Source organism: Melitaea cinxia, chromosome 28 (genome assembly GCF_905220565.1).
Source record: "Melitaea cinxia chromosome 28, ilMelCinx1.1, whole genome shotgun sequence".
Taxonomy (NCBI): domain Eukaryota; kingdom Metazoa; phylum Arthropoda; class Insecta; order Lepidoptera; family Nymphalidae; genus Melitaea; species Melitaea cinxia.
In genome coordinates, this window is record NC_059421.1 from 9,921,863 (window position 1) to 9,946,013 (window position 24,151).

Consider the following 24,151-nt stretch of genomic DNA (forward strand, 5'->3'; position numbering starts at 1 on the left):
TGAGTGAAATTCGCGTACACATTAGAAAACAGTATTCCTTTAAAGAAATTCAATTCGAATTTAGTTTGTTAAATTTCAAATAATATATTCGAACAACCGTAACAATTATTAAACTTTTACTAAACTTTTAGTCGTTTTATTAATAATTAAGAACTTTTAAACAATTTGCTGTTTTTTTATTATTATTAAGAATCATAGCATATCCTCTTCGGGGTGTTCCTTCTCGTGTATTTCTTGGAGTTTCTGTTGATTTTTAATTTTCTTCATTTGAGCGTATATAGAAGCCGCTTTGTAGTTTATTGGCCCGTAATCTTTCATGTCAGCGTCTGCGTAGATGAACTGATCCTCTGGTCTGAAAGGCTGGAAAGAAATTTTTTATTAATAATAAATTATTAAAAAATTAAATATACAAGTGTACTTTATACTATCATTTAAACATAGGAAATTGAATATTTCAGTTTTACTATTACTTTTAATTTTTTGTCTACGCGATTCAGCTGTGATGTATATAGCATAAGAAATAAGTAAATAAAACAAATATCGTCGTTCCTACGGTAAGCAACTTAATGCTTGTGTTAAAGGTAACAGCCGACTGATATGTATAGCTAAATAAAAATATATAAATACAAATATCACACCCAGACTCTTGCGTGAATCGAAACCGCAGCCCGCGGAGCAGAAAGCAGGGCAGGATGTATTGTACGCTGGTTTATACATTTAGTTATATTACAGTATAGTACATTGTTAAATATATAGAATAAAAGCATATAATTAATGTAATTTTATTATGTTCATTTACGTCTCTTATTCAGCAGAATTTTTATAATTATAGATATTGTTATCTGGGTTTATTATTAATAGAAATACTAAAAATTATTGTTATTAAATGTTTAAAATAACTTTATTTATAACTCATGCATACTTCATATTACAAGTTTTTTTTTTTTAATTTTGAGTACGGTTATAATTTATTAAATTTTCAATTCGTATAAAAAATGAGTAACGCTTCATGACACGTTATGTTACATTGATAAATTTGGAACACAAAATTAAATGTACCGTACTTTTGTGTTACATTAAATTTAATCAATTCTAATACTATTTTTACGTACTATATTAGATTATAAAATACTTTTAAAAAAATATTTTTTTTATATAATTGTAATTATATATAAAACACAATCTGCCAAGCTATTAATAAAACTACATACAAATATATATATTATTACGTATATATAAAGAATAAATATCAGCGTTTGTTATAATTAAAAAGCAATATTAAAATTTGTAAAATATTATTAAATACGTCGCGAAGCATTAGCCACTAACAGTTAAATAATTATTAAAATATTACCTTTTTCTAAAAAATGTACGTGTTGCTCTTGGCAAAGCGTTCCTATGAACAGAAAGACAAACATAACGACACTGTCACATGCTGAGAATATTTAATTAATTTTGATAAAAGTTATTAAAATTCTGATCAAAAGTTTTAAGCTAGATATAATGTATCTATAAATTAATTTCGAATTTGCGTGAACATAACTGCGAAGAAAGCAAAGTAAAATTTTCAGACGTGCATTGTGGAATTTATTATACAAAAAATCTGCTGAACATCAGACGAAAATAGACAAAAAAGTACAATGTTGTGTTTGTTTTGACACACAAATAAAGTCAAGAGCCATATTTTTATAAATATAGACTTATATTGATGTTTTTTATTTCGTTTTTAATTAAAAATGTTTTTAATTAAAAAGGCACATGCTATAATTATTACGTTTTATAGTAAAAAACTATTTTTTTTTTACTTTTAAATATTTCGAAGATGAGATTCAGTCTGCAAGCACTGTGATTGTTAGAATATTATTTATATTGTTAGTTATTAAGAATTAAATAGTTATAACGAAAATTTTATTTGACTTACCTCTACACGTCGATCTCATTGAACTTCAGAGTCGCGTAGTCGCTTCTCTGTTGACTACTTTTTCTTTGGCTACTAGATACGTTACTTTTATGACTACTGTTAGTATCTTCATTAGGGTTATCGACGCTACCTATAGTATATGTATCGTACAAATGTCTATTTGAATTGACTGTATTCTTAAATTTTAAATTATGATTACCTAAAGCTAAATCTGCGTAAACTAATTTTTTATTTTTAGGTCTATCGTCTTTCGTATTAAAATTTGAATTGTAATTGTGTTCGGGACCTAGGTTTCTCGTCGAATTCGATATGTAGTTTCCTTTGAGTAGTTGCAAGTAGGATTTCCTTTCTGAATCGTTATATTCTGGTTCCGGGTAGTTGGGTTTCTCGTAGTTATCGTATACTCCTACGCATGATAGTTTTTCCCTTAGGCTTTCGGATTTCTTTAATCGATTCAATTTCTGACTGTGTTTTTCTCGTGTTCGGTTTAATGTTTTTGTGTAGTATTGTGTCTCTGGTGGCTGGTATATCATTGGACCTATCGTGTTGTTGTAGGAACGCTCTTGATCTACAGGAATTCTCTTATCTACCCTTATCGGTTGAAAGTAGCAGAAGCTGTGGTGTTTTTGCAATGGTATTTGAAAATTTTTCTTATTTTTTCCTTTCGAACTAAGATTCGTGAAATGATTTCGTTTTTGGAGATATTGCTGCTGTAGTATATTAGTATTCTGGAAATGAGAGGTTAGTTTGTTAGTACGTTATAACACATAATGTTATATGAAGTGATAAATGATAAGAAAAAACGAAAACATACAAAGCGTTTATACCTGAACGATCTCACTATCATTAGGTAAACTAATTTGTACAGAATTACTACGTTGAACTATTGTTCTTTTTGGTATTGGTTTTTCTGACAATTTTGGTATTTGTAATGTTTTATTTGGAACTATCACTTGTTTTTTTGTTGGTTTGACTTTGTTCAAACCTTGGTCATTTAACTGATTCACAACTGACTTAACTAACGACGTAGACGGTAACATTATGGGTGTAGTTCTTTTAGGTGTAGCTCCAATTATATTGGGCTTCGTAGTATTTCTCTCGTCATCTTTTTCTTGTTGTTCTTCAACAGAATTGTTGTCTGATACATCTTTGAGACTTATCGTTCTTTTTGGCACACTTAAAATATTACTAGTTTCATTTCTTTGGATTCTTGACTTTGATATGTTTTCTTCTGATTTTGATGGTCTTACAGGAGCATCGACTGTGTCAAATGATCTTGGATTCATTTTTATCAACGGCATTGATAGATTTACGTACACGTGATCAGATTTTGATGGCGATGTTAGCGGTGATAGTTTAGTTCTTGGAGCCGGTACTGGCCTATTCAATGAAGATGTTGAAGCTTTTATTTGATTGCTACTCTCTTCGCAAATTTGTATAGAATCGGTTAAATTTTCAAAGTGCTCTACGCCACTTATATTAGAATTGATTTTAAGGACTGGTGGAAAATTTTCGTAAATGTTATCTTCAGAATCTCTCTTATCGTTATCTGAATCTGAATTGTTTTTATTATTATTAATTTCAACAAAATTTTCTCCATATTCAGTATTAGGATAAAATCTTTCGATATTTCTTTTCCTTACGATTCTCATTGATTGAAATTTAGGCTTTGACTTCATATTCCTAGTATTCAATGAACTGAATTTCTTATTACTTTGTTCATCCGTTTCTTCAGTTATAGGTGGGAATTGCTTTAAATAAGATGTCGGCATTGGTGATAAATATGGATTCAATAAAACTGTTTGATGTAAAGGATACATTTGCTGTATTGGAGATAATACTGGTATTCCATAAGCTTGATATTGTGGAGTTGAAGGGGCTATAGGTGATATCGGAAAATTAATTGAATTCTGGACAAACGGCGGACAGACAACTCTTGGCGTGAACGATGGATTCGTAGTCAATTGCTTTTGTAAGGCTTCAATACCTTTCGTATTTTTTTGGTTAGTATCTACAACTCTAGGTTGTATCGCTTGCACAGGCTGTTATTCATGCCAAAACAAAACATGAAAAAAAAAAACAAATGCAAATTAATGATAGAAGCAAGAACATAAAATAAAAAGTTCATATCATAAGTATAAAATAAATTTAATTTAGTTAAAAGGAATTAAAAAAAAAACAGATGCTATTAAATACTGTAAGTATTTAGAAAGAAAAATTTGGTTTTGATGTTATGTGACTGTACTTTAATAAAAAACGTTGAAACATTCTTTGTCAATCAATCTCTAGCAAAAATAAAAATATTAATTTTTCTTTCTTTAATTTATTTAAAGGATAATGTTGAAAATTAATTGTACGTAATCAAGGCTTACTTTGTTTGGAGGTTGTTGGAGACCGTGGAACGGCAGGTTCTCGTAGAGTCCTGGGTTGTCCGTTCCTAAGTTGCCGTTCGCTGCATTATCTACGCCATTCGTAGGTGGGCCTGAAATATAAGACGAAATATTCTGAATAATTATATCAATAAAAAAAACATAGATAGATAAGGCTTCTTTTTAATCATGTTTTCTGATTTTTTTCTTCAGAAAATTACTTCGAAATACAATTAAGGTGATTTTACTTATATTAAGTAACCACAAAAATTGCTTAGTCCACAAATCGGGAGTATAAGCTTAGATCACAAATTTTGTATTAAAATTTATTTAAATATCAAAATAAAAAAATACACAGGTGTATAAAAAAGTGGAAATAATATAACTGTACTAATTTTTAAAAATAAAATTAAAGTCGGAAATAAAATTAAAAGAAGCGCAAACTCGTGCATGTACTCACTGTCACCTGGTTTCTTTCGTTTTCTTGTTTGCCTCTGCTGTTCTTTGATCGGTTCAATTTTACCATTCGTTGTGCATATTCTATCAGGTCTTTTAAACGATACAACTAAAAACATGCAAACAGTCAAACAATAAAAAAAAAAAAACGGCGAAAACAAAAAACGCAAGCAAAGCACATAAGCAATAAAATTTTGATTTACTCATGCAAAAGTATTAAAGAGAATTTGTCAAAGTATTTCAGTGCGCTGTAAAAACGAAATTAAATTTCACTCATGATTAAAATTATATCTGAAATGAAAGCAGTGCCTTAAATATATTCTGAAAGTGATGTGTGGTGTATGAGATGATATTTGTAAGTATGAAAGAAAACGTAAATTTTGAAATAATATAGAAAGAAATGGCCAATAAAGAAAAAAAAAATATGTAGGTAGATTTTAGCTCTTTGAAAATTTGGTCATCTATATAAATATTATCTCACACGTCTGTAACGTGGTGAATATACCATTAAATCTTTATAATATCTACCTCCTTCAGTGACAATGACGTTTGGTCTTTCGCTTTGAAAAAAAGATCTGATACTTCTTTTAGGTCCATAGCTCTTGTTTAAAGTCACTAATGATACGGCTCTTTTATTGGATTTATTTATTTTTTTATACTTCCCACTATCATCATCAGAAGAGTCACTTTTGCGTCTTAAGTTCTTTAGAATTCCTGTCACAACATTTTGTGTATTTTTTCTAGGTTTACCAGCCTTTTTGGAATAGTCGATTTTAGGTGGTGTTCTATTATCTTCATTTCTTGGTCTTTCTAACAACCCCAAGTTATTTTCATTGTTATTTTCATTTTGAACTCTATTTTGTAATCTTGCTTGATTTTTAGGACTAAGCGTATGATTAGAATTGACATGTACTAAAACTCCTGGTTTTAATGGCCATTTATTCGGCGTCACTACTGTTTGAACTTTATTTGTATCAACTTTAGGTTCAGATTTTTGATTTTCTGAATTTTCAATTTCATTATTAGCTTGTGTGTTAGCGTTATTTGCTTCTGGTTGTAAGTTACTAGCTTGCAAGTTACTTGTTGATCTCTCGTTGATTGTCATTTCTATGTTATGAGGGTAGCTCTGTGATTCAACTAGTCTAGTTCTATCTGGTGATTTCGGACTGAATGATAAATTTAAACGGGGCGATAAAGCGGGTAAAGCTTGCGATATAATAGATTGAGCTATAGACACTTCGTTTAGACAGCTACCATCCGGACTGTTTAAAAAAACATAAAAAAACAAACTATTGTTAGGGAGCTGATGATATTATGATTATTTTTATAAATATATTACACGTTATTCTGAATTTTTAATCTACTTAACAAGCTGATCCATCTCATATTTAATTGTGAAAACTGTTAGATAATTTTTTTAAAGATATGTTCGCTATTTGTAATCAAACACAAAAATCAAATGAAAATGATAATAATAGTAATATGAATAGATTACATACAATAAACAGATAGAGAGTAGAAAAATAAATAGAACAAAGTAAATAGATATATAAAACAAGAAGAATGCTTTCCGAAATTTCCATGCAGTGATAAAACTTGTTTTCGATAAACTACATTCAGTTTTAGTAACTACAAAAACACACATGTCAAATTGAGCAGCATTAATGCAATAGATGATAAAATAGCAGTAAACAATAAGAAAGCATTCTCCATCTATGAAGAATAGTTAATATTTGTTAGTAATGTATACCTGAAGTATTTATTGTCGTCAGTCTCAAAACATCTGGTGTTAGAGCGGTTAGGAACCTACGCAGGAATAAAAATTTATATAACAATATAATACCTAATAAAGTGTTAGACTGTATAGTATTATTTAGACATGCGATTAAAAATATAGGAAGTTAGAAAGCCCTAAAGGTATCTAAAGAGGCCATTGGTCCAAGCATTTGTATAAAACAGCCGAAAACTCAAACTGTATCACACAAGTCAAAATTTCTTGACATTAAATTACACAATAGGATAAGGATATATTTATAACTAAGTAAAAAAAAAGTATATGCCTATTTGACTGATTTTATGGTAGGGATTCATTTCAAATAGTTAATCCAATTCATTAATTTTTTCTATCGGTACACGTTTATTATACACAACGTCGACATAAATATGTATTTGTTTAAAAAAAAAATTAATGTTCGAAATTGGAATTATAGTTCGCAAAAATTAAAATAGTAAGCAAGGGTAAGGTCAACTATGAAGGTAGTTACTACTTTCACGAACCAAAAGTAAATACGGGGTGTAAAAAAGGGTTAGCATGGACGCGATGATGTAATCCAAAAAGTCAAGAAATTTTGATTCGTATGTCTTTAGCGACCTTATTGTCCTCGACCTTTATCAAGAGTGAAGCGCGGGAACTATTAGAGGCGACCTCGACGGAGGCATCGACAACGTGTGCCAAGAATCTGCACGGACCAATGGCGCTGAAAATTTTCATTACAAAACAAAGAAAGTTCAGTTTCTAAATCAAAAGAAATTGAAGACTATACTAAAAAGTTTAGAGGTGTAATGTTATAGATATATTATGGAAAATAAAGGAAAAATAAACTTCGAAAAATAAGTAACTATATAAGAACTTATGACGCCAAATTTTCATTTATTTCTCAAAACCTCAAAAAATAGGGATTCGAAACTTCCTTGTTCCTTTGGTATAATAAAGATAGTCATACCAATGATCTGGTCTTATAAACTTTTATCCAAAATTTTTACTTAAACTAAGTAACATGACAAAATATTGTCTCACTCCAGTTATTTTAGGAAACTTTGTTTTAAATTTTACATTTTAGTATCACGTATTTTATTAGGTTTTGCTAAAGTACTGGTAACTTTTTCTAGGCTTGTTCTTAAAATATTCACATCGTCGTTTCATCCTGACTTTTTCAGTCATTAGCAGGTTATATTAAACTAACATTAGATTACACTAACAAAGAGACAATTTAAGTACTTTGTGAGTGAGAGATTGGGAGTTTAATGTTTTTATTTCGATTACTTCCCGTACAAAGAATCAGTAAAAATTGTTACTCATTGTGAGAACGCTTAGATCATGAAATCTAATCCTGTTTTTATCTGTTCTTGTATTTAAAAAAAAAGACGAAATTTTGTAATGCAAAACGATGCGATATTACGGAAAGATATATTTCATACAACAATGTGCGTTATTCAAATCTTTAATTATTAAAATTTGAAGTCGATTGAGAAATATGTCATGTAATATAATGAAATGTCTTTATCAACCCAAAATTTTTATTTTACTCTACTTAATTTTGTACTTTTAAACACAGTATGTTGTAAATAAAATTCTTAAATAAATACATAAATACATAGATCTGAGGAAAGAAAGATATACAAGATTATTAAATATATATATTTGTTATATACATATAATATGTTCTTAAAACCAAATTATAATATAGTTTCTCAATTCGTCTATATTATAATTTGGTTATATGTCCATTTTTATTGTAATATATTACTAGTGGCAGGGATAAGGTTAGTCATTCTCATATATATGTAATATACTTTTATTCATAGGTACTTAGTAAAACTTTTATCTGAAGATACTTACTTTTCTCTCTCCTCAAGTTCGACTGGATTATTGTCTAGATTTTATGATATTAGTCCATGTTTAGTGTTAGCGGCAGCCACGAAAAAAAACAAAATTAAAATAAGTCAGTAATCTGATAAAAAATATGAAGTATTAGAAAAAAAAATATTTTAATGATATTTGTAATTAATAATGAGTATGACAAAACAAACGACAGCAACATAGAGAACACTTATTAGTTATATTTATGTTATGACCATGACTTGACCATAAATAGACATATCTGATATAAATTTTATGGACAAAATATTAAAGTCAAAAGTTTATTATACCTTCTTTATGAGAGATAAATAACTGAAATATTTTTAGATGTTTTGAATTTAGTTTCACGATATATCATTGCAGTAAAACATTATGTAAAACAATTTTTAAATACGTGGTCACTCTACACTATGTTACCCAAAACGTGGTCACTCTATTCATGGTCAAGGTCACGTTTGCAATCAAAGCAATGACCACAAAGGAAGTTAACTTACATTTAGACTTCGCTCGCATTCGTCTGCAAATGCAGATGATAATAATGCAAAGTATGACGGTGATGACTAGAACAGCAAGAACGATTCCTCCGATCAACATTAGTTTTTGTTGATCACGCCACCATACTTTAGTACCTGGTGGGAGTAAAAATGTGTGTGAGTCTTGGTCAGTAATAATTATAATATTTGGTGTATTTTGTAGAATTCATACCAAAATTCATACAAATATTGTAAATTTGATATATAGTATTAGAAAGGTTGAAGTAGCGATGTTAGTGTGGGCAAAAACATAATTATTCAATACGTTAGAGGTGATTATTTAGTAGGAGACTATTTGAGGTGAAAGAGACAGGCTTCACTAAATGACTACTCTAAAGTATCGTTTATATACCTACTACGTAAAGGTCTTATCGTGGATTTTAGGACAAAACATTACTCAAAGTGAGGTAACTCAATGAATTTTTGGATAATCGACTCTGTTTATGATCACAATACATAGAATAATACTATGCTAGACAACAACAATAACAACAACAATAACAATTTTACATTTTGGTAAGTAATGACACATTTGATGCAGTGTTACTTTTCAGTTCTCTATACTTACTATAATTTTCCAAGTTGGCTGCGTGAACAAAAATTGTCAATAGAGTAACAGTTTTCAAAAAACCAAAAGAACGAAAATGTCATTATGTATTTCTGTTACCTTTTAAATAGTTTAAGGTAAAATCTATTATTATAAAATTGTAAAGCTGACAATCATAAATGTAACAAAAAATCCGAAAAATATACACTCGACAAGAGAAAAGTTACTAGAAAATCTATTATATTATATTATTTATTAAGTTAAGTTGGTGTCAGGTAAGTACTTTTAGTTAGTAAGCTAAAACTCATTAAAAAAATTTTTTGATAGAGAACTACCTATAAAGTAATAGTCAGATATCCGTAACAAGAATTTGATAAACCTTATATGGATAATGTTTATATGTACAATGTAATTAGTACGAACTTTAACTAATATAAGAACGTAATAGCAATTTGAATATGATGAAACACAAAACATTGCATATAGATACTATTTTTGTGATATAATATTCACTCACCCATGACGTCCCGCTCGCAGGGCCGCGTGGCGCTCACGTTGTTGTTGGCGACGCACAGGTAGGTGCGCCGTGCGTGTATATATGTGTCTGCGTGTGTGTGTGTGTGTGTGTGTGTGTGTGTGTTTACTCACCCATGACGTCCCGCTCGCAGGGCCGTGAAGCACCCACGCTGTTGTTGGCGACGCACAGGTAGGTGCGGGTACGTGTGTATGTGTGTGCGTGAGTGTGTGTGTGTGTGCGTGTGTATGTTTCACTCACCCATGACGTCCCGCTCGCAGGGCCGTGAAGCGCCCACGCTGTTATTGGCGACGCACAGGTAGGTGCGCGCGCGTGCCGCGTTCGCAAGCCGTAGGAAGCTGTGCGCGCCGCTCTGCCACACACGCTCGTCCGTCAGGCTGTCATTGTCGTTCTTTAGGCGCCACGAGAACGACACCTGGGGTGAGAGAGCGGTGACGTGCTTACTATATACGTGTAGAGTATAGGAAATGACGAAAAGATGGCTAGGTTTTAGACAGTCGGGCACCGACTTACGGGGTTTTGGTTTTCGGGGTTAAGTGGAGGAGAAGGGGGAGGAGTGAGTTACCCTCTGGTAGAACTCCCACCGTGGGGGTGGTAGATCCCCCTCTCCACCCCAAACCCCATAAATCGTCACCCGATTGTCTATAAACTTGCCGAAAAATTAATAAACGGAAGTATATATATTTTTTGATTTGGTGAGTAGTGAAGGTCAAAGGTAAGTAAAGTAAACTCAATCTTAACTCAACTAATAGTCATAAATGAAACTTACCTCAGATGGGTTGGCGTACGCGGTGCATACCAAAACTTGGTCGCCTTCCATTTCAACTTGCTTTATTCCACATTCCGGTATAACTGTGGAATAATAATAAAAATAAATTAGTTAATTAAAACTTTTGATAAAAATAAATAAATTAAAAAAATCGTGCTAGTTAAGGAAATTTTTGTCATCTACATTATTTCAAAAATTTAACCTATGACGAAGCTTTAAAGATCTGTTTTTTTTTTTTTTTTTTAAATTAGTCATCTTTATAATTATAAAAATTTTAACTATGGAGAAATTTGAAAGAATGTTTGTTTTACAATCTATTTAAAATAGGAAAAAAAAAACTAGAAATTATATTTAATAAAATCAAGTCACAAGAAAAGAAATAGTATAAGTACAACAAAATATAAGAATAAATATATAATTTATAATTAATTAAATATTACAATGTAAAATAATTGTATAATTCTGAAATAAGAAAATAAAATAATGTGTGTGCGTGTGTGTGTGTGAAATTCACACACAGCAAAAGTGAAATTTCTGAAAAGTTGCACGAAGATAGGCCTTTGTGGTTTGTTCTATCGACGATGATCACGGTCTCATTAAGAAGGTCGTAAGCGCCATGCAAAACGCGTCACTTATGTGTTTTGAGCTGTAATATACTCTATCTCATTTTCTCCTTATGCATTTATGTGTTTTTTTCTTTATCATGACGCATTATCGTTTTATTGCATTTCAAAACACAGCGATTCTAAAGAAGTTTCACTTCAATAAAATCATATTCATTGAGGTAAGGCACACGTAAATGTCATATTTAAGAACTCTTCAACATTACAGAAGATTGCGGCTAAATAATGGGTCTTACGAAGTATTGAGTCATCATCATCATCATCATTCCAGCCTATTACAGTCCACTGCTGGACATAGGCTTCCACAAGTTCGCGCCAAAAATGCGTGAAATCATGTGTGTTGCCCATAGTCACCACGCTGGGCAGGCGGGTTGGTGGCCGCAGGGCTGGCTTTGTCGCACCTAAGACGCTGCTGCCCGTCTTAGGCCTGTGTGTTTCAAAGCCAGCGGTTAGATGGTTAACCCGCCATCGGTCGGGTTCTTAAGTTCCAAGGTGGTAGTGAAACCTTTTTATCCCTTAGTCGCCTCTTACGACACCCACAGGAAGAGAGGGGTGGCTATATTCTTTGGTGCCGTAGCCACACAGCACAGAAGAAGTACTGAGTAGGAAGTAGTAAGTAAGGTAGAGCTCCTGGGGGATTGGGGGTAAGGTCGGCAACACGCTTGCTATGTTTCTGGTATTGCAGGCGTGTATAGGTTTGTCGGGTACGCTTGTTTGCCAGCCTAGTTGTAATTAAAAAAAAAAAATTATAAATAAAAATAAATATAGCAGTACTCACACATGACGTCCAGCAGCACGGTGGTGTTGACGGCCCCGTGCCGGTTGTACGCCTCGCACACGTAGCGGCCCGCGTGCGAGCGCGCCGCGCGCCCGAGCAGCAGCGTGTTGGAGGACGACAGCGCCAGCGGGCTGTCGCCGTGCGCGCGCGCCGCGCTCTTGGTGGCGCCCTCGCGCCGCCACGAGTAGCTCGGCATCGGGAAGCCGCTGGGGGCAATGGTTACTTTTATTATACCCATATATTTATTATAACAAGGACTTATAATATATATATATATATATATATATATAATGTCTTAATTTATAATTATTCTTGTATATTATGGTAAACAGTAAAATCATAATTGCGTTGCTAACGGTAAATTAGACCGGTAGGTTAATAAACGGTCTAATTCTGAGTTCAGATAGGTTAGGGTTATTTTTATTATTATTTAAAATGAACGAAATGAATTATTATCATATAAAATGAACTAAAATATTGAATATTTTTCGTATATAACAGTAAATAAATTAAAATAAAATATATTTAAGTAAAAAACATAACACAAAACAAGGCTGTATGGTCTTAGACCTTTGCCTTTACAGTTATTTAAACAAAAACAATGAATTTATGCTTACATTGCTTTGGAGCGAAACGATAAGTGTCGCGCCATTTTTCATTAAAAGATCTATCTCGCAGTTATTAAACATCAGTTGTATCGTTTGTTAAAAAAGCGTGTGAAAACGTTAAATTAACGTGTGGAATATTTAAATCATGTGCGAAATGTGAAAATAACATTTGAAAGCTACGGAACGGAGCATGAGTAAAGTAAGTTGTATTGTTTGTTGATCTTGGAGTCGAGATCGTTTTTACGTACTCTTGTTTTAAAATAACTTGTGAAAATAACTTATGAAATGTGAAAATAACGTGTGAAATGTGAAAATAACGTGTGAAATGTGAAAATAACGTGTGAAATATAAAAGACAGCTTGTAAAATGTGAAAATTACGTGTAAAAGCTGCGAAATCCTTTTTCTAATCTCAAAACTTTAACCATGGATATCTCCATAACCATGGGGTTTCGAAGTGTGACAGTGGTACAGGGGGTAGCGTTCACCACCCCCTTCCCCCCACAATCCCGAAATTCGGTTTTACCTAATCTAAAGCTTTACCTATTAAATTATTTACAAACTAACATGAAAAGAGAAACAACATTTAAAGCTATTGTTTCACCAGTTCTTAATAATAACTATTATTTAAATATTTACAATTACAATATAATTCTCACAATCGTTTGATATGAAAAAAAGAGCTCCATAGCAACCAATTCATAGATCAAATATCCATCAAAGAACAATAACAAATTATGCTAATAGCTTAAATGAAGTGTCACGCACTTTGTTTACACACACACACATATATATATATCATATCAAAAAATAAAAAAATGAATGTTGCTAAGCGCATGACTCGATAATGGCTCGACCAATTCGGCTATTTTTTTTATGTTCCTTAAGGCCTAAGGAAGGTTTTAATACTAAAAATACATAAAAAAATAAAATAAAAAATAATAACAAATAACTTAATTTTTACTATTGACTTTTGAACAACGACAATTTATAACTTGTGCTATACAAATAAGAATAAAAGGCATGCTTCCACAAACTAAGTATGTCTTGAGTATATGAAAAGCTTAGAATCTTTTTTCATCTACTTTTTTTTCAATTAAATGTCCATATATGCTGAACTATTTCGATATTTAGTAGTTTAACGGTATTTATGGCTGTCTATACAAAATACGAATAATTTGATAATTTGATCATCAGACTTATTTACATCTCATCAGAGATTGTAATCCTAGCTAGTTATGCATGCACCTTAGACCTCCGTGTTAAATTAGTACGTGACTGTTCCGCTGATCTAGCATTGCTACCGGGCAGTTCATAGAATTAACCCCGTGAGACAAAACATAGATATTAATTAATTCTTGGACTTGTTTTGAAGAGACATGAATGTAATAATATACCTACTATGTAAGAATCAGAAATATAACAGCCTCCAAATCGGCATCATTCTCATTTTACTTTCTAAGTTTAAATATAAATAGTTATTTAAAAACCCCTTTGTCCAAAGGGAAAGTTTTTCCATTAGTTATTCCTATGTTAGTAAATATTAATAATATCATATTATCTTACTTTGCCGAGCAGACAACTTTAGCTGGTATTTCATTTTCAATAACAGACACGACGCTTGGCGTTACTGTTATGTTTTCAGGTTCATCTGAAATGAGAATAAAATTATAAAATACTGGATGAATAGATGAGATAATAATAACAAACGATTCACACTCAATTGCCACTAACTAGGATTTGGATTCTGAGCTGGAAGTCTAGTAACACAAAATAGGCAATAAACAACCAGACCACGTCAAATATCTCTACGATGTGAGTAACGATTGAACATGTGGTCAGCTAGCGCTGCACTACTGGGCTAAAGTGTCTTCAAAATCTAATTATGATATACATACACGTACACACTCAGATACACAGACGTAGTTGGGCGACGATCGGTATGTGTAGCGCGCCGAGGTCACACACAGACACATACACACACAAACACACACACACACACATAGACACACACACAATACACTGCACAGAGCACACGGCAGTACTCACACTCGACGGCGAACTTGGTGGTGGAGGCGACGGGCGGGCCGGCGTCGTTGCGCGACGAGCGGCACGTGTAGCGCGCAGAGTCTCCGCGCGACAGCACGCCGCCCGCCCACGCGGACATGTTCCAGTGCTGCAGGAAATCGAATGTTGGTCAGTTACAACTGAATTCACTGAACTCACTTCAAATCAGGGCGACTTTTAAATACAAAACTAGAGAGGCAAAGAGAGAAAGAGAGAAAGACGTTTTATCGCACAACGCCTCTTGCGAGAAAGAGAGAAATATATGTTTTAAATCTTCTTCGTTCTTATGTTTCTAGTTGAGTATTTTTCCATATTTATTTTTAAAAGACGGAAAATCGAGTACTCTTTCTTATCGTCGTATGAAGCCTGTGCCTACAACTTATTCTATGCTCAGAATTGACGAGAACTTAGCGATGAAACCTACTTATCTCGTAAAGATATATTAAAATATATTTTTATTCTGCAATCTGTAGAAAAAGTAATCCTTTGATGTGACAGTAACACGATACATTCGATAATGTTTTTAAATTAGTAAATATTGCCTACAAAGTCAGCAACATAATCAATATTTGTCAGATACCGTTAACCTTGAGGTTTTCGACCAATTAGACTAAAAATGTAGCAACATATTAGCTAGGCGCTAAAATAAAAAATGGCAGAAACACTGCAGCTCATTTTTTAAGATGAATGACTTTTCGAAATGAAAATTAAAGAATGTTGTGGATGATAATATTAATTCAGGAAACACAACGATTTTTTTTTTATATAACTAGGTCGGCAAACAAGCGTACGGCTCACCTGATGGTAAGCGATTACCGTAGCTTATGGACGATTGCAATTCCGAAAACATCGCAAGTGCGCTGCCAACCCTTCCCCCAATCAGGACCTCTGGTCATCTTACTCACTAACAGGAACACAACACTGCTTGAAGGTAGCATTATTTTGCTGTGATCTTCTGTAAGGTCGCGGTAGTCGGACTACTTCATATTTTGAGCAGGAAATTTTCTGCTGTATCCTACCTTAGTTAAAACCATTATTTAAACTTCACGCGAATGCCAGTTTGTAACAAATCATAATCTGTCAGGTGTGCATGGACATCTTAAAAATTTTAACTGAGAGAAAAATGGACCAATGACCTAATTAACCTAAATTTGATTTCTAAATGTTCTTTCGTTAATAAAGTACCTATTTGAATTATAATTATTTGTATAATTATAATTGACATAACAGGTCTTAAATTTACAAAATAAACTCACCAAAGTAGACTCAGTAGCTTCAAAGTCGTTCCTATTAACTTGGGGCTCTATCTTCCTCTCGACGACATAATATTTGTCTGTCTTTTCAGGATCGATACGCTGTCCATCCTTGAGCCATTCCACTGTGCACAATGGTGCACATTCTACTGTACATGATAGTGATATATTCTGAAAAAATAATGCGATTTTATTAGGTTTTGGTAACCAGATCATATAACAAACCAAATTTTTAAACTCGTTTAAAATTTCGGCTGTTTTAGTTTTTGACATCAGTATTTGTTATTAAATCACCTTGCTAATTACGCAATAATCATTTTATCGATGACACATCGACGGATATAGAAGTAAAGTGTTTTATCTCCAAGTCCTAGCATTTAATCTTCATAGATACTTCTTGACTATGGACTAAGCACATGAGTTCACGCCATTTTTGGTGCGAACTTGTGGGGCTATGTCCAGCTGCGATTGGGTGAAGTGAAGTGAGATACTTCTGTGGTCTGTACGCACCTACAGCAAGCAAATGGTACATGCCACACTAAATGTCAACAAAGAGTGCTTTTATATCATTACTCATATATTTTTTGTTCAATCTGGCCACAATTGGCGCACCACTCACACAGTCTTTCACGTACATGGCCATACAACCTCCGCTAGTTTCATCTTCAAGTTATTTTAAAGATAGATTATATATTTGGCTTAAAGGACCAACATTTCATTGTACGGAACTGATGTCATGTACAGTATAAATGCAATGTTAAGTACAAAATAACTAAACTCTAAGTACTGTTTTTCCATTGAATTTATTATATAATCGCTATGCCCGCGATTATCCACGTGGAATTTAACAAAAAAGTTATTGTTCTTTTCGCAGTTATAAAATAAATAAATTTCTAAAATAATATTAGCCTGAGTTACTCCTTATTACATCAGCTATCTACCAGTGAAAGTCCCGTTAAAATCAGTCTAGTCGCTTCAGAGAGTAGCCGGAAGAAACAAACAAACAGACAGACAGACAAAAATTGTAACATTGTAACTTACATTGTAACCGAAGCATAACAAATAGTTCGTTTCGCTTCAGCCTGTAATATCACAAAGTTGTGTTATAAATGTGCAAAAGCTAAATATTTACCTGTGATTTATACAAGGCACCGCTGTAGTGATTCATTGCGTATTTGAAACTTGGTGGAGCTGTAAAAGATATACCAGTATTTAGTCTGGTTAGAAAAAGAAAAAAAAAAATAGTAAGAATATTTTTTATTCCAATGTTTAGTTAAAATTTATAACATGTAACATGTGTCGTGTGTCGTGTGTGTAGTGTGCGGTACGTGTCACGTGTCGTGTGTGTAGTGTGCGGCGCGTGTCGTGTGTGGCACGTGTCGCGTGTCGTGTGTGTAGTGTGCGGCGCGTGTCGTGTGTGGCACGTGTCGCGTGTCGTGTGTGTAGTGTGCGGCACGTGTCGCGTGTCGCGTGTCGTATGTGCGGCACCCACCGAGCACGTCGACGGCGACGCTGGCGGGCGGTCCGTCCCCGCCGGCGCTGATGCCGCGGCACGTGAAGGTGGTGCGGTGGTCGAGCGTGACGGGGTCGATGGTCCAGTTGGCGGACACGATGTCGCTCACCGCGCGCCCGCCGCGCGTCCAGCGGAACCTGCGTGGCGTCATGCAATGGGTTAAACTCGAAGAATATGTCGCGTATCCGCAAACATACAAACTTTTATATTAGAAAATAATCAAACCGCATTTCATATTTTTATATTTGTATATAAATATTTGATAGATGTCAAAAATTTGTAATATTGAATTCTCCTTCATAATATATATATATATATATATATATATATATATATATATATATATATATATATATATTACATTGTATTATTTCATTTATATATTCTGCTACGTGAACATTGTTTTTGATTCTATTATTTTTAAATAAAATTGCTTCATTGGTTATCTATAGCCTGTAATATCCCGCCGCTGAGTATATGCCTTCTTCGGTAGGAAAAATGAATTACTAGACATTTATTTGAGACACAGGAAGATCCTTCTTTCTCCTCCCCTCTCATTCGTTCTTTTACAAAAAGATTACAATGACACTTAGTAAGAGTATGTTTTATTTCGTTTAACTTGAGATGAAATTCTCAACTCTACTCCCACCACTAGACCAGAGCGGTTGTTACATACAGTAACAACGAAAGTGTTGAAGTGTCATACCTGTGCGTCTCCGGTCGTCCCTTCTCTTGTATACTACAGCTGAGTACAAGAGACTTGCCCTTGATCACTCGCCACGGTGAGTAAGTTAATTTTGCTGGTCCTGGAGGGTCTATAAAAGAAATAGTTTTTTTCGTAAATAAACTATTACAATAAACTTCAAATTTCATGAGACACTACTGATGTAAAACAACTGGTCGACTCCTAAAGAACCTTAAAAGATTTGAAAGACGAAGGCGTAACTGCTACATTATTCTTCTTTAGGAGGATCATCACTTCAGCCTATCGCAGTCCACTGCTGGACATAGGCTTCCACAAGTACACCCCAAAAATGGCGTGAACTCGTGTTTTGCCCATAGTCACCACGATGGGCAGGCGGGTTGGTGACCGCAGGGCTGGCTTTGTCGCACCGAAAACGCTGCTGCCCGACTTCGGCCTGTGTATTTCAAAGCCAACAGTTGGATGGTTATTCCGCCATCTGTCGGCTCTTTAAGTTCCAAGGTGGTAGTGGGACTGTGTTTTCCCTTAGTCGCCTCTTACGACACCCACGGGAAGAGAGGGGGTGGCTATATTCTTTAATACCGTAACCACACAGAAAAGTATCTGTAAGCAGACTTTAGGAGGATATCATTTATTAATAAGCCAAAGTTTCCTCGACAGCAGTATTGTGTTCCTGTTGGTGAGTAAGGTGATCAGAGCTCCTGGGGGAATTGGGTATAGGGTCGACAACGCGCTTGCGATGCTTCTGGTGTTGCAGGCGTCTAACGGAAATCTCTTATCATCAGGTGAGCCGTTATATGCTATTATCTCACATCAGGATTTTTTTTAGACTTCATATGGTTCCCTTGAGATAAATTAATTGTCATAGTAACTCATTTAAAAAACAAACACCAATTATTCTTCAATTTATCTTTTTAAATAGCCTACATTTAATATTTTCAATTTAACTAAAAGATCTTACAATATATATAGAAGATAGAAGTCTGTAAGGATCGTAGCAAGTGGAAGTGGTCTCTTCCTACCCCTACGGGAAAGAGGCGTGATTATATGTATGTATGTATGTATCTTACAATTAACAACTAGCTCTGTCTTCTCGCTTTCGTTCCCCCAGCCGGCGTAGTTCTTCCCTTTACACGAGTAGTTCCCGTGGAAGCTCTTCGTAGTGTCTTGCAGGAGGAGCATCGATGGGTCTACTTCGTTGCAGAGAGTATCTGTGATGACATGTGTTTTAGTTTTTGAAAGAATAACGAAAGAATTTCTTATCGATTCTTTTCTGTAGACACAATATTTCAAAATGATGATTGCTTTATATTAATCAACTAGCCGTGCCCGCGACTTCGTTCGCGTAGAATTTAACAAAAAAGTAGTAACGTATTGTTCAGTTCGCAGTTATAAAATAAATACAATTTCTAAAATAAAAGTAGCCTAAGTTACTCCTTACTATATCAAGTGTCTGTAAGTGAAAGTTCCGCCAAAATCGGTCCAGTCGTTTCAGAGATTACCCAGAACAAACAGACAAACAGACACACAGACAGTCAGATAAAAATTGTAAAAAAATTTTTTTGGTATATGTACCGTGTATACATATCCGTATTTAGTAAAACATGGTTATTTTAATATTACAAACAGACACTCCAATTTTATTTATTTGTATCGATTAATTTTTAGAAAACAGGTATGTTTCTATTTTGTAAAATGATTTTAATTACTTAAAGGCGTACTTGAACAAAGTTAATTTGATTTTGAATTCACACATGTGCAAAAGATTTGAGGAGTTATCTGTTGCGCTCTAGATGTTATAAGTTCAACCAATTCTCTATGTATATTATAATTTTTAGTAACTTTATATGCTGTATTTATTTCAGCGCTGTGCAATAATAATATAAATTATTTTCGTTTTCATTCTTTAATTCCCAAAATGATATCCTAAACATAAGTCAGATCGCTAATACAGTAATTAATCAAGCGAATATCTCACCATCAGTTCCATTGCACTCGGGCAGATGCTTGAGTAATTCTCCATCGAGATACCACACGACCTCATCGAGTAAGGGAGGGTTACCGGCCGTCACCTCGCACGTCAGCGTCACGTTACGATGTTCTGTTTCAAGCACTGGGCTTACTGCACTCATCGTCAGCTTGACGACCGGCTTGTCTGGAAATTAAGGTTGGAATATTTTAGGAAAGTTTCTATATTTAGAAAACGATCCGTTTTTCTTATGGTTCCTATATTAAAAAATGATACGTTTTGCATATAGTTCTCATATTTTCAAAAAACTATTTGTATTGATATCGGTTTCTTTGACAAAAATCATTCGTTTTGCATGTGACTCTTATATTCATAACGGTACGTTTTGCGTATGGCTTTTTTATTTATCGTGCTTACGAAAAGTTTTCGAGAAAAATAAGTTCACGAAAGAAACACACTTTCATTTTGTAAGAATAATTATTACTTTTACTCAGATGTTAGATAAATATTGAGAGTTGATTAAGTTAATTAATTTAACAAGGGCAATACGAAATTATAACATAAGTAAAAAAAAAAAACCGACCAAGTGCTAGTCGGACTCGCGCACGGAGGGTTCCGTGCAAAAAATATTAAAAATATTTTTATTATTATAAGATGTAACTAAAAATTTATGCTTTTCGCAATTTTTCCTTTATCTGTGCTATAAGAGGTGGTTTCGTACCAAATTTCAAGATTCTGAGTTCACGGGAAGTACCCTGTAAGTTTTGATATCCTTTGCGAGTGTCAAAAATTTGATTGCGTTGGAAGTTTCATTTTTTCATAGCTCTAAGGGACAGTAGACCTGAGTATTTGTTATGAATTTCAGCTTGATATCTCCACGCGTTTCTGAGAAAAAGGATCTTGACAGACACACGGAACCCAAAGTGATCCTATAAGGGTTCCGTTTCTTTCTTTTGAGGTACGGAACCTTAAAAACTGTAAAACCAAAAAGTACTGATACAATTATATGTCAACTCAATGATAACACTTACAATACACATTGACACTAATAGTTTCATTAGTCGTTCCGTTCCCAACTGTGTTGGAAAGTAGTACCGTGTAGTTGCCCATGTCTTCTCCAGTGGCGTCCAGGATGATCAGGGAATGTTGGTCGATGGTACCGCCCTGGTAGTGAGAATTGGTGACGTTCACTTTTTTACCATCTTTGAACCTGTAATATTAAAGACAGGACCAACTTAAATAAGTAAGTTCAGTTCATCATCATCATCATCATCATCATCATCATCATCATCATCACTTCAGTCTATCGCAGTCCACTGCTAGACATAGGCCTCCACAAGTTCGCGCCGAAAATAGCGTGAACTCATGTGTGAACCAATAGTCACCACGTTGGGCAGATGGGTTGGTGACCGTGCGTATTGGTGAAGTTCAGTTAGCAGTGTTATTTTCCTGTGGTGAGTAAGGGTGACCAGCACTTGTGAGGAGGGTAGGAAGTAGGGTCGGTAACCTTGGAAGTTTGCGATGCTTCTAGTATTGCAAACGTCAACCATCAGGTGAACTGTAAGCTTACTTGCCGATCTAATTTTATTAAAAAAATAAATAAATCTGAAGACCAACTTTTGAGAGAATTTGTTGAAGTATAGCAGAAAATATCTGGCTGAAATCTGGCATAGACTGACTTAGAAAATACTTCAACCATACTGTAAACAGTCAAATAAATATTGCTCTCAATCAAGCTTGTACTCGTGTGATGAGTAAAATAGCCATTATTAGATTACTAATAAAAAAATTCGCTTTTATTTACTATCGCGTACTTAATATACATATCATATAACTTTCACGTGTTTTTCAAACATTGGAAAGTATTTTGGACATCAATACATGCGACATCATTTATAATTCTATTTGTCAAAAATATAGACGTCTGAAAGTAACGCCACTTGCTGAAAGAAAAAAAAAAAACGAAAACCTGTTTCACTGAAAATGAATAACGGTTTGAACGTGTTTGATAAAAAAGTAAAATTAGTCTAACGAATTTAAACCTACAAAGATCTCTTTCAATAAACATCAAAGAAAAGTAAATTCTGCTCAACATAATCGAAAGATTTCTCTTTAATTTGTAAGAATTTTCTGAAAGTAGGACACAATCCCGAAATTAAATACTTGCTCACATCAAAGACTGATAAACCAGATTGTATTTGAAAATTTTCGTTAAAACCATGATGAAGTTACTTCGGTATATTTCCTAAATACGAAAGATAGTACACGGGTCTTACGTAATTATCTTATATTGGTAAATAAATTTGAAAATTGACTCCTTGTAGGGAACTTAAAATATTATATTAATGGGTTCTCGCTTCAGCCTGTAATATCCCACTGCCGAGCATAGGGCTCTTTCCCCATGTAGGAGAAGGATCAGAGCTTAATCCACCACGCTGCTCCAATGTGGGTTGGCGGATATATTCCCTACTATGAGTAACGATCGCTATCAGGTGTACATGATAACAACCGGGACCGACGGCTTAACGTGCTCTCCGAGACACGGTGGGGAGACCCACAAGGACTGCACAAACACCCGAACTACAGTAAACATCTGTATGGCCAATACAAATATTTGTCATGTGTGGGAATCGCCAACGCGGCGTCCCTTAATGAGTTATATTGGTATATTTCAGCGAGTTATTACTATAAACGGAAGTAGGAATAGATCATATTTTTATATTAGTATATAATATTGTATGTAATTTAAGTATTATTACTCTAGAATCACAGTGCACTATTAAACTGCTAATTGTTTTTGCTGTACTGTATCACATAAATTGTATCTTTTTTTGTAAATAAATAAATAAGATAATCACAGTAACCTCTGACCTTTGACCTACATTTTTAAGTTAAAACCGTGACCTCTGATTTTTGACCTGTAACTTTCATTTTATACTAAATAAGCCACGCAGGGGAAGTTCTACAAGCTTAAAATAATGTCAAATTATTTGAAATTTGTTACTATTATACGCTTTACGGAAAAATTTATATGATCTATAATACAAAAACATTTTTGCTGCCATCGAATTTATTGTCTTAATTCTTTCTTCTTAATATCGAAAATACTTTGGCAAAATATCTCAAGTAAACAATAGATTATAATAAAATTCTAATTTCATACACGATAAACGACGCAGAATTTTCCACATCTTAACATAACGTAGAATATTTTTAACGTTTTATAATCCAGACTGTAATATAATTGTTTTATCAAAACACATAAGGAATCCTAAAACATAATAGGTTTACGTATTACGTTTCAACCGCGCGATAAATTAGATTCTTCATTCCCGTATTCATGGAGATTTCTTGATTTCAAACGAGACAAAACACGTGTATTAGATTTAGTAGAATACAAATGAGGTTAACATGGAAATTAATTCATCTATACAAATAAATAAAATTGTAGTGTCTGTTTGTAATATAACAATAAACGCTTTTTACTAAATGCATATGGATGTATACACGGTACATATACCAAAATAACATTTTTTACAATTTTGCCTGTCTATCTGTCTGTCTGTTTGTTTCGGCTAATTTCCGAAACGGCTCGGCCGATTTTGACGGGACTTTCACTGGCAGATAGCTGATGTAATAAGGAGTAATTTAGACTAATATTATTTAAGAAATTTATTTATTTTATAACTGAGAAAAAAACAATAACTTTATTGTTAAATTCCACGCGGACGAAGTTGCAGGCACAGCTAGTTGCTTATACGATTGTCGTAAGGTATCTTAATTTCGGTTTGTGTCAATCTAATTATATGTATGCTCTAATATTTTAAGGCAGTGTCTTGTCACAGTAATATCTTGCGTAAAATTTGGAG

The 24,151-nt window shown here is 33.7% G+C and overlaps 1 protein-coding gene across 1 annotated transcript in view; it reads right to left on the reverse strand.

Moving 5' to 3' along the window:
- Positions 1-1,369: 1,369 nt before the first annotated feature.
- Positions 1,370-24,151, reverse strand: part of LOC123667622 — a 534,718-nt gene continuing 511,936 nt past the window's right edge. Inside the window, exons 10-29 of the mRNA XM_045601487.1 lie at positions 21,314-21,492; positions 20,292-20,468; positions 19,384-19,524; positions 18,317-18,425; positions 17,590-17,747; positions 17,230-17,288; positions 16,101-16,268; positions 14,827-14,953; positions 14,344-14,428; positions 12,172-12,377; positions 10,771-10,853; positions 10,242-10,416; positions 8,881-9,015; positions 8,366-8,399; positions 5,275-6,008; positions 4,751-4,855; positions 4,294-4,403; positions 2,749-3,963; positions 1,922-2,649; positions 1,370-1,396 (exon numbers count right to left, since the gene is read on the reverse strand). Coding sequence (XP_045457443.1) covers positions 1,924-2,649; positions 2,749-3,963; positions 4,294-4,403; positions 4,751-4,855; positions 5,275-6,008; positions 8,366-8,399; positions 8,881-9,015; positions 10,242-10,416; positions 10,771-10,853; positions 12,172-12,377; positions 14,344-14,428; positions 14,827-14,953; positions 16,101-16,268; positions 17,230-17,288; positions 17,590-17,747; positions 18,317-18,425; positions 19,384-19,524; positions 20,292-20,468; positions 21,314-21,492 — 4,726 coding nt within the window. The 3' untranslated portion in view covers positions 1,370-1,396; positions 1,922-1,923. The remainder of the gene's footprint in view (positions 1,397-1,921; positions 2,650-2,748; positions 3,964-4,293; positions 4,404-4,750; positions 4,856-5,274; positions 6,009-8,365; positions 8,400-8,880; positions 9,016-10,241; positions 10,417-10,770; positions 10,854-12,171; positions 12,378-14,343; positions 14,429-14,826; positions 14,954-16,100; positions 16,269-17,229; positions 17,289-17,589; positions 17,748-18,316; positions 18,426-19,383; positions 19,525-20,291; positions 20,469-21,313; positions 21,493-24,151) is intronic.